Source organism: Periophthalmus magnuspinnatus, chromosome 19, assembly GCF_009829125.3.
Source record: "Periophthalmus magnuspinnatus isolate fPerMag1 chromosome 19, fPerMag1.2.pri, whole genome shotgun sequence".
NCBI lineage: Eukaryota > Metazoa > Chordata > Actinopteri > Gobiiformes > Gobiidae > Periophthalmus > Periophthalmus magnuspinnatus.
In genome coordinates, this window is record NC_047144.1 from 21,250,896 (window position 1) to 21,261,573 (window position 10,678).

General features: G+C 48.4%; 1 protein-coding gene across 1 annotated transcript; it reads right to left on the bottom strand.

Annotated features, from left to right (window-relative positions):
- Window positions 1-412: 412 nt before the first annotated feature.
- LOC129457154 (putative uncharacterized protein DDB_G0282133) lies at window positions 413-2,918 on the bottom strand. The gene is made up of 3 exons (XM_055229411.1): window positions 2,741-2,918; window positions 1,981-2,075; window positions 413-1,312 (listed from the first exon to the last, which is right to left on the bottom strand). Exons 1-3 carry the CDS (start codon window positions 2,916-2,918, stop codon window positions 530-532), a joined length of 1,056 nt encoding a protein of 351 aa, XP_055085386.1. The 3' UTR covers window positions 413-529.
- Window positions 2,919-10,678: the final 7,760 nt, after the last annotated feature.

Here is a 10,678-nt window from a genome sequence, read left to right on the forward strand (position 1 = left end):
TTTTTTCAATTGACAACTTTTTGAAACATGGTGCAACATTGTTTTGTTAAAGGTTAGTCAGTGGCTAGAGTAAATGGGACACTTTTCCTGAGATGTAGTGATAATTTAACAATTTTTAAGATTAATAAAATTAAAGTGCTGAACATTGATATCCATTTCCCACCTTGCAGTCTTAGTTGATAATTGTGAGAAATTAACGTAATCAGTGTCTTCACATAGATGATTAGCATTAAATCATCAATAATGTATAACCAAAAGGCAAACTGAGCAAATGTGTCATTTCTGAAGAGCATATCAAACTGGTAGCTCATCGTATGACTCGGTACCCGTTTCAAAAATGTTGGTGACCCCTGGTCTACAGCTAAACAAGTGCCCAACTCTTAGTAATCTACCAAACAGGACAAACACAGCAACAGTTCAAGTTAAGATTTTATTTAAGAGAAAAGTAGGCAGTACTTATGCAACACATCTTTGAAACAAAATGAACTGCTGCAGTACACGAAGCCTTTTAGGGTCAGTCCCTCCATTGTCACCGAAGGGTTCTTCTGAAGGGCATAGCACGTCTTCGCCTTCTGCTCTCCTTTTCATTGGATGTGTGGTTGCCACTTGGCTCATTGACATCGTCCAGAGTCGCATTCCCGTAGCTGCCCACGTCATCCAGAGTCACGTTGCCGTGGCTGCCCGCGTCATGCAGAGTGGCATTCACGGCGTCGTCCAGCGTCGTGTTGCTGCCGGCGTCGTTAAGCGTGCCATTCACGGCGTCGTTAAGCGTGCCATTCACGGCGTCGTTAAGCGTGCCATTCACGGCGTCGTTAAGCGTGCCATTCACGGCGTCGTCCAACGTCGTGTTGCTGCCGGCGTCGTTAAGCGTGCCATTCACGGCGTCGTCCAACGTCGTGTTGCTGCCGGCGTCGTTAAGCGTGCCATTCACGGCGTCGTCCAACGTCGTGTTGCTGCCGGCGTCGTTAAGCGTGCCATTCACGGCGTCGTCCAACGTCGTGTTGCTGCCGGCGTCGTTAAGCGTGCCATTCACGGCGTCGTCCAACGTCGTGTTGCTGCCGGCGTCGTTAAGCGTGCCATTCACGGCGTCGTCCAACGTCGTGTTGCTGCCGGCGTCGTTAAGCGTGCCATTCACGGCGTCGTCCAACGTCGTGTTGCTGCCGGCGTCGTTAAGCGTGGCATTCACGGCGTCGTCCAACGTCGTGTTGCTGCCGGCGTCATTAAGCGTGGCATTCACGGCGTCGTCCAACGTCGTGTTGCTGCCGGCGTCATTAAGCGTGGCGTTCTGATCATTATGAGTGACTGGACTTGTCTGTAAACAAAGGCAGTTTTAGCATTAAACCAAACCTATAGCTACAATTAGACGCAACAAGTCCAAAATGGTGGTTGTGTCGGCCAGTCCAATAACTGATGGCATTTTCTCACAAAAACCACTACAGACCCCAGCTACGTCTTGTCTTCAGTCAGGCACACCATCAATATGTTAACCCTAGCGTTTTTTTCTTTGTATAAGACCAGAGTAGTCTATATTCAATAAGTGTAATTTTGGCGTCAGCTGTGGTGTAATGCCAAAATTAAAGTCATCAAAAAGAGGAAAAGCTAAACACCATTTACATTTTTGTAAACATGACAAGTTCTCCAATACTTGCATCACAGTTAAAAGACTACATGGAAGTGGAAGACAGGCTGAACATTTAATTCAATAAAACCTTTTATAATGCAAGTATAAATTTGTGACAGCAACCTGTCCTGGGACTGCAGGTGGAAACTGGCATATGAGGGCTTTTGCGCACCGTCCCCAATCTTTGACCGATCCTGACATTACGAGATTCTCTCAGCAGACCAAGTTCAAATGAGTATCAGCCCCATCTGTGATTTTTATACTGTAACGAATTTGGATGCTAATCAATACTATACTGACTCTTGGTCAAATCTTTCCCAAGAGAATTCCTCCACCTTCAAATTTGAAGAAAAACCTACCTCATTTTGTGCACCCCCTGCGGTGTCATTGGACAGAATGTGGACCTGCTGAAACCTTTTCACTGCTGCTTCCACTGCATTGTTTTCCAATTGAACTGAAATGACACATTTTGGTAGTAATGTAAAGGCTGGAACAGCTAATGTTATTAACATTTAACCTGTAATATGCAGTTCACAAAACCAAAGTTAACCATTCTAGTTAAGGGTTAGCAAAAGAAACTGGCCTTTTCCAATTAAGTTTTTCATTTTACTTATGGATGGACATAGGAGGCAGATGCGACATCCATAGAAGCAATTCCAAAACTTACTGGGCAACCATAATATTAAGGGCCAACCACACACACACACTAGTCATGATCAGACTGATATTGACATAGGACTCAGCGCAACTTCCTGTATTTTTTGCACTTTTACAAAACACTACATCCAACATCTATTCCACCACTTATTAATTTGGTCAAAATGTATTCAAATGCATCAAAAATAATCAAAGTCAAATTACTCTTAAAGACTAGGCAACACCAAGTTATTTTTCCTGGTAGAGTCCGCTACCTGTTCAGGTTTGCCAGTGTGACATTCAATTTTTCCCTTCTACATGGAGACAAGCAAATGACAATCAGGCCGAGCCAGCTCACAACTGGTATGCTTGTTTTTGCAGGCATTTTCTAATCATAAAACGTAGTTTCAAATAGGCCTAGTAGATCATTTTAATGCCCATGGAAGGAGTCAAATATAAAATGTGTGTGTTGCATTGGCTTACCCTGTTTAACGTTGGCGTCCACGTTGGCGTCCACGTTGGCGTCCACGTTGGCGTCCACGTTGGCGTCCACGTTGGCGTCCACGTTGGCGACCAGTGACTGGAGCAGTTTAAGCACGTTCTTCAGATCAGATGATTCTAGGACATTACAAATAACTTTACCATGCTGAAACATGAACATTTTCTAAAATAAAACATTAATATTACAGTACCTTCCCGTTCATGCTTGACTTCACTCAAACTCTTGTCACTGCTGCCAACTAGTACACAAAATACATAAATTTAACAGTTTTTAGGATATAAAAATGTTACATTTAAACTTATTTACCAGTGGCTGTCCCAAGAACAAGCAGAAAGCAGCACAAAATCCAAACAACTCCCATTTCGATGGTGTCAGGGAGAAAAGTCCAGTCAGAAGTGCCACATGAGGCACAACTGAGGTAGGCTGGCTTTAAGTACCACAGCTGCCCTCCATGATTGTAATCACAGGTGCAGGGGCTTCTGATTGGTTGAGAGAAACACACCCACGAGTAGTCTCTCTCTGTGTCTTAATAGGGCAAGTCCCATTTCTGCTATGAACCACTGAGGAGAGAGAGCCAATGCCCTGTGAGTAGTGATGGTGAAACCGAAACCTCATGAAACATTGAACCACTTTGAGACAACTGCACTGAAAATGACACACTGCTTCGAATCATTTGACACAGTCAGAAGAGCGACATCTGCTGGATTTGTCTGTGTAATGCATTTGTGTGGATGTAACGTAAAGCTTTTGTGAACCTCGCTTACCCCCTTCCTCTAACCCCCACTCCCCTTTTCCGTGACTTTTATCTGGATGAATTTTATCACTTCCATTTAATTTTTATTCTCTTATAAATTATTCTTCTGTTTATTATGAAATTGTGAGTGGGGGAAATGAGATAAGGTATTTGTAAAGTTTTAGAGATTTTTATTCAAGAAAAGAAAAGTTTCAACTGTGTTGGGTTTTAATCTGCTCCTCATCTGGTTCACTACCTCTCCAGCTTTGGAGAAGACCCTCTCATATGGCACTGATGTTGCTGGCATGTGCAAATAGTCTTTTGCCAGCAGGTAAAGGTGAGGATAAATGGTTTGTCTTCCTGACCAATAATTGAGGGGGTCTTCTCCTCTGGAGAGGTAGGCCTCTGATAAGTAGCGCTGAACTTCAACAGTGGCATTAGCTGTAGCACTGTTAGATCCTTGGGTTGCACCTAAAACAGAGAAAATGAGACCAAATTAACCAATGCTAATTATTTCAAATGCTAAAAACAAACAAAAAAAGCAAATACAAACCAACATGACTGCCCAGAAGGTCCCACAGACTGTCATGTTCCTCCGCTTCTGCAAGTTCAGGTGTTTCTCCTGATCCTGACTGTTTAAGTGGATATCATATAATTCTTTGTATTTTGTTCGACATAATGTAAAAAATACAATAAAATAAACAAACAATGGAAATATGATAGTTAAGTAAGTTAAGTTGATGGTGTTGCTCTCTCAGTCCTCATAAGTCTGGCACATTCAGATTTTGGCAACAGCATCTTGTGCGCATGTTTGACTCCCAAAAGCCAAAGTTTTAAATCTTGGGTCCAGCACAGTAGCCATGGCCAAAACACATACATTTTCAACATTGCATCTTGTGCTGACAAAGTGTTGCTACTGTATGTCAGCTCTTGAGCACAAATCAACCACTTGACTTTATTTGAGCTTATTAAGTCAAAGTGCTCCCATGTATATGACCGTGCTCTTTTTGGAAGGAATAGCTGCCCCTCCATATCACTCACTCTCTTTCAACCTCTCAAACTCACTCTCAAGACTTACCTACCACTTACTTATATCACTTACCTAAAACTATGACTATGTGTATTATATAGGCCTAGGTGTGTGTTGATGTGAATCTGTGTATGTGGTGGAGTGTATCTTGTGTTATGTAATATGTCACCAAGTCTATATAAATGTATCTGTACTAGGTGTAATCTATTCTTACCTGTTGTATCTTACCTGCTTTAATATAAACTTTCCCTTATTGAATAACTAGTATAGTGTTAGAAATGCCATCAACAAAATCTGCTCCTCTCAAAACCCACAATTCTTGGGGGGATTCAGACTCTTTTAAAGCTATGACACAATTACCCCTCCCCGAACCGCCACCTTAACGTGGTGGAGGGGTTTGAGCACCCGAATGATCCTGGGAGCTATGTTGTCGGGGGCTTCATGCCCCTGGTAGGGTCACCCATGGCAAACAGGTCCTGGGAGACGGGTCTGACTAAGAGCGGTTCAGAAGCCCATCATGAAGAGAAATCCAACGAGGCCGTTTACGTCGCCCGGACTGGCGTTACCGGGGCCCCACCCTGGGCCTGGGGTGGGTGCTCGGCAGCGAGCGCCTGGTGGCCGGGCCTTTCCCCACGGGGCCCGGTCGGGCCCAGCCCGAAGAAACGACGTGGGGCCGTCCTCCCGTGGACCCACCACCTGCGGGAGGAGCCATGAGGGGCGGGTGCGGAGAGATCCGGGTAGCAGTCGAAGGCGGGGACCTCGACGACCGGATCTCCGGACATGGAGACTAGCTCTGGGGACATGGAATGTCACCTCGCTGGGGGGGAAGGAGCCTGAGCTTGTGCGGGAGGTTGAGCGTTACCGGCTAGATATAGTCGGCCTCACCTCCACGCACAGCTTGGGCTCTGGAACCCATCTTCTTGAGAGGGGTTGGACTCTCCATTTCTCTGGCGTTGCCCGCGGGGAGCGGCGGCGAGCTGGTGTGGGCTTGCTCATTGCCCCACAGCTCAGCCGCTGCGTGTTGGGGTTCACTCCGGTGAACGAGAGGGTCGCGTCCCTGCGCCTTCGGGTCGGGGACAGGTCTCTCACTGTTGTGTCGGCCTACGGGCCAAACAGCAGTGCAGAGTACCCGGCCTTCTTGGAGTCCCTGGGAGGGGTACTAGACAGTGCACCAACCGGGGACTCCGTTGTTCTCCTGGGGGACTTCAACGCCCATGTGGGTAACGACAGTGACACTTGGAGGGGCGTGATTGGGAGGAACGGCCTCCCCGATCTGAACCCGAGCGGTGTTTTGTTATTGGACTTCTGTGCTAGCCACAGCTTGTCCATAACAAACACCATGTTCGAGCACAAGGGTGTCCATCGGTGCACGTGGCACCAGGACACTCTAGGTCGGAGGTCGATGATCGACTTTGTTGTCGTGTCATCTGACCTCCGACCGCGTGTCTTGGACACTCGGGTGAAGAGAGGGGCTGAGCTGTCAACTGATCACCACCTGGTGGTGAGTTGGATCCGCTGGCGGAGGAGGAAGCCGGACAGACCTGGCAGGCCCAAGTGTATTGTGAGGGTCTGCTGGGAATGTCTGGCGGAGCCCTCCGTCAGGGGGGTCTTCAACTCCCACCTCCGGGAGAGCTTCTCCCTGATCCCGGGGGAGGTTGGAGACATGGACTCCGAGTGGGCCATGTTCTCCACCTCTATTGTTGATGCGGCTGCTCGTAGCTGTGGTCGTAAGGTCTGTGGTGCTTGTCGCGGCGGCAATCCCCGAACCCGGTGGTGGACACCGGAAGTAAGGGATGCCGTCAAGCTGAAGAAGGAGTCCTATCGAGCCTTGTTGGCTCGTGGGACTCCTGAGGCAGCTGATGAGTACCGGCAGGCCAAGCGTGCCGCGGCTCGGGCAGTCACAGAGGCAAAAACTCGGGGTTGGGAGGAGTTCGGGGAGGCCATGGAGGAGGACTATCGGACGGCCTCAAAGAGATTCTGGCAAACCGTCCGACGCCTCAGGAGGGGAAAGCAGTGCTTCACCAACACTGTTTACAGTGCGGGTGGAGAGCTGCTGACCTCGACTGGGGATGTTGTCGGGCGGTGGAAGGAATACTTTGAGGATCTCCTCAATCCCACTGTCACGTCTTCCGAGGAGGAAGCAGAAACTGGGGACCCAGAGGCGGACTCGTCCATCACCCTGGCTGAAGTCACTGAGGTGGTTGGCAAGCTCCTCGGTGGCAAGGCTCCGGGGGTGGACGAGATCCGTCCTGAGTACCTCAAGTCTCTGGATGTTGTGGGACTGTCTTGGCTGACACGTCTCTGCAACATCGCGTGGCGGTCGGGGACAGTACCTGTGGAATGGCAGACCGGGGTGGTGGTCCCTCTGTATAAGAAGGGGGACCGGAGGGTGTGTTCCAATTACAGGGGAATCACACTCCTCAGCCTTCCCGGTAAGGTCTATTCCAGGGTACTGGAGAGGAGAATCCGACCGATAGTCGAACCTCGGATTCAGGAGGAGCAGTGTGGTTTTCGTCCTGGTCGTGGAACACTGGACCAGCTCTATACTCTCCATCGGGTCCTCGAGGGCTCATGGGAATGCCCAACCAGTCCACATGTGTTTTGTGGATCTGGAGAAGGCATTCGACCGTGTCCCTCGTGGTGTCCTTTGGGGGGTGCTCTGGGAGTATGGGGTCCGGGGCTCTTTGCTAAGGGCTGTCCGGTCCCTGTATGACCGGAGCAGGAGCTGTGTTCGCATTGCCGGCAGTAAGTCAGACCTGTTCCCAGTGCATGTTGGACTCCGCCAGGGCTTCCCTTTGTCACCGGTTCTGTTCATTATATTTATGGACAGAATTTCTAGGCGCAGCCAGGGGCCGGAGGGGGCCTGGTTTGGGAACCACAGGATTTCATCTCTGCTGTTTGCAGATGATGTTGTCCTGATGGCTTCTTCAAGCCAGGACCTGCAGCAGGCACTGGGGCGGTTTGCAGCCGAGTGTGAAGCGGCTGGGATGAGAATCAGCTCCTCCAAATCCGAGGCCATGGTTCTCGACCGGAAAAAGGTGGTTTGCTCTCTCCGGGTGGGTGGTGAGTCTCTGCCCCAAGTGGAGGAGTTCAAGTATCTCGGGGTCTTGTTCACGAGTGAGGGAAGGATGGAGCGTGAGATTGACAGGCGGATCGGTGCAGCGTCTGCAGTGATGCGGTCGCTGTATCGGTCCGTTGTGGTAAAGAAGGAGCTGAGCCGGAAGGCGAAGCTCTCGATTTACCGGTCAATCTACGTTCCTACCCTCACCTATGGTCATGAGCTTTGGGTAATGACCGAAAGGACAAGATCGCGGATACAAGCGGCTGAAATGGGCTTCCTCCGCAGAGTGGCCGGGCGCACCCTTAGGAATAGGGTGAGGAGCTCGGTCACACGGGAGGAGCTCGGAGTAGAGCCGCTGCTCCTACACGTTGAGAGGAACCAGCTGAGGTGGCTCGGGCATCTGCTCAGGATGCCTCCTGGACGCCTCCCTAGGGAGGTGTTCTGGGCATGTCCCACCGGGAGGAGGCCCCGGGGAAGACCCAGGACACGCTGGAGGGACTATGTCTCTCGGCTGGCCTGGGAACGCCTTGGGGTCCCACCGGAGGAGCTGGAGGACGTGTCCGGGGTGAGGGAAGTCTGGGAGTCCCTGCTTAGACTGCTGCCCCCGCGACCCGGCCCCGGATAAGCGGAAGAAAATGGATGGATGGATGGATGGACACAATTACAAGCCACCCCCATCAAAATTCCCGCGAAGCAGCTTGAAACCGTAGCTTGACACATATCTCTGACACTTCTGATGTAACGAGGCCTCGGTTTGACTGGTAATGTGATTTTTGGCATGGTGAAGCGCGTATCGAAACAATGCTTGGCAACACTTCCGCTTGGTTGGTACAGTATCGAGCGTAACATCTCTACCCGTGAGCTGACAAAACTAAAATTTAACTGTTTGGCCATAATGAGCATTGTTACCTTTAGAGGAAAAAGAGGGAAGCTGGCAAACCTAATGTACCTCTGCTGCCTCAGCGTCCCCAGAGCACACCTCGAGAGAAGGGGGGCCTTCAAAATGCTTGGCTGTTCACACCAATGCCCAAGTCAGAAACAAACGTAGGCGGCACATATTTAGCTACTGAAAATAAAACATATCTACTTGGTTTAGAGGGATATTGAGACTAGTATAAACACTTGAGGGCCATTTAGTTTCCAAAAAATGAAAAAAAAACCAAAAACATTCCATTCCTTATTTTAAAATGTATGGGCTCTTGGGGGCCCTCTGGTGGCCTCCGGGCCCTAAGCAGCTGCTTAGTCTGCGTATAGACTGGGCCGGTCATGCATCCAGTGATTCTACCAAAGACCTGCCATACTGCAAAGCTTCTGATCGACCACTACCATTGACAAGTTCAACATTAAGGGTGTGGCATAAATAATAAAAAAAACTAAAATTGATATGGTATGCTTTTATTTGAACAGGGACAGTGCACAACAATACATTGACCTTAGAAAACAGGAAAGATGTTTGGTGCCAGGTTATAGCATAAAGTCTAATTTCCACCTGTAGTCCCTGGACAGGCTGATGTTTAGTAAAAATAATTGTCGTAATGGCGGGTGCGGACCAAGGAGTGCAGACTCGGGGCAGATTTACAGTTTGTGCAGAAATAATAGTCAATAGTTCATTAATCACACACAGGGAGCGGGAGGCAGACCAGACGGGCGTAGTGTAGAGCAGGAACGGGAAAGCCTGGACCGGAATAAGGACAGGATCGGGATGAGACCAGGGCAAGCCAAGCAGGGGTAGTCCAGAGCGGGCACAGAGACAGCCAGGGCCGGAGCACGACAGGACCAGGAACGGGACCAGGAAGGGCCGAGCAGGAGTAATCCAGAGAGTGGGAGCCAGGGCAGGAGACGGGAAGCAAGCCGGAGACTAAGACAGGACAGGAGGCGAAGGAAAAGGGTGGACTGTACAGGAGCTGGAGCGCAGAGTCAGGAGAAGGAACGAGCGGGAGAGCAGGAATCTGGGGAGGTAGCAAAATCCGGTAAGAGACGAGCAGGCAGGTAACAAAATACAAAACTGAGCTGGAACATTCACGTTAAACTTGCGGACGATCTGGCTCCGAGTGTCTTCTGCCGAGCCCTCATATACTTGGCAGCAGGTGGAGGTGATTGCGCTGATGCGCTCCAGGTGCGCGCGGTAGTTGGGAACTCTGCCCAGCTCCGGTATCAGACAGGTAGGGGAAGGGGAGAGCACACAGAGATACAGAAAGTGCAGCATCATGACAATAATATTGAATGTTACATGGATACTATCATCAATTATCTACAATTGTGTTAAATGCAGGGAATTCTGATGTCTTGAAGGAAGAAGAGTTTCTAGAAGCAGTAAAAAGCCTGAGACAACTAGGCTGCAAGTTTGAGATGAATCTTCCCCCTCTGCCAGTCATCTTGAAGCATCTGAAGCAGATTGAAAGACAATTTTGGAAACAAATGTGCCATAGTCAAATCCAAACAGAACCCAGGCAGTAGCAGCCACTGTGTTTAAATGAGATTTTCAAACGTTAAAGGAGTGCCCCAAGGCTCAAGTTTGGGCCCCCTGCTTTTTCCCCCCCATTTTTATTAATTCCATTGGACAATTTAAGAGAACACCTCATTCATTTATATGGAGATGACATTTTGTATTCAAATGCTCCCTCTGCTGATGAGGCACTTTTTTTTTTTTGTGATCAAATTTTTTTATTGTTTACATAATAACAGCAAAAACACAATCCCCCCCCCCCCCCCCCCCAAAAAAAAAAACAAAAAAAACAAAAAAAAAACAAAACAAAAACAAAACACACATCCCGAGCTCATGGTGATATCCTACCCCCCCCCCCCCCCCCCCCCCGGGCTCCATATGTACAAGATTGAAAAAAAAAAACAACAACAAACAAAACAGTATGTATATGCATGCACATTATATGTGTATTCCTATACCCCTATACATTACTATACTTATATTTACATATACACTTACACACACACATATATATATATATATATATATATATATATATATATATATATATATATATATATATATATATATTACATACACATATACATACATACATACACACAGACTTGATTATTTAAGATTATTTAAGATTATCCAGCTCCAATAAGGT

Excerpts from the sequence above, each read along its gene's own strand:
- LOC129457154 (XM_055229411.1), bottom strand. The coding sequence starts at position 2,918 with ATGTTCATGTTTCAGCATGGTAAAGTTATTTGTAATGTCCTAGAATCA. Across the intron at positions 2,076-2,740 it reads GGACGCCAACGTTAAACAGG|TTCAATTGGAAAACAATGCA; the intron begins GTAAGCCAATGC and ends GTGTCATTTCAG. Across the intron at positions 1,313-1,980 it reads CAGGGGGTGCACAAAATGAG|ACAAGTCCAGTCACTCATAA; the intron begins GTAGGTTTTTCT and ends CTTTGTTTACAG.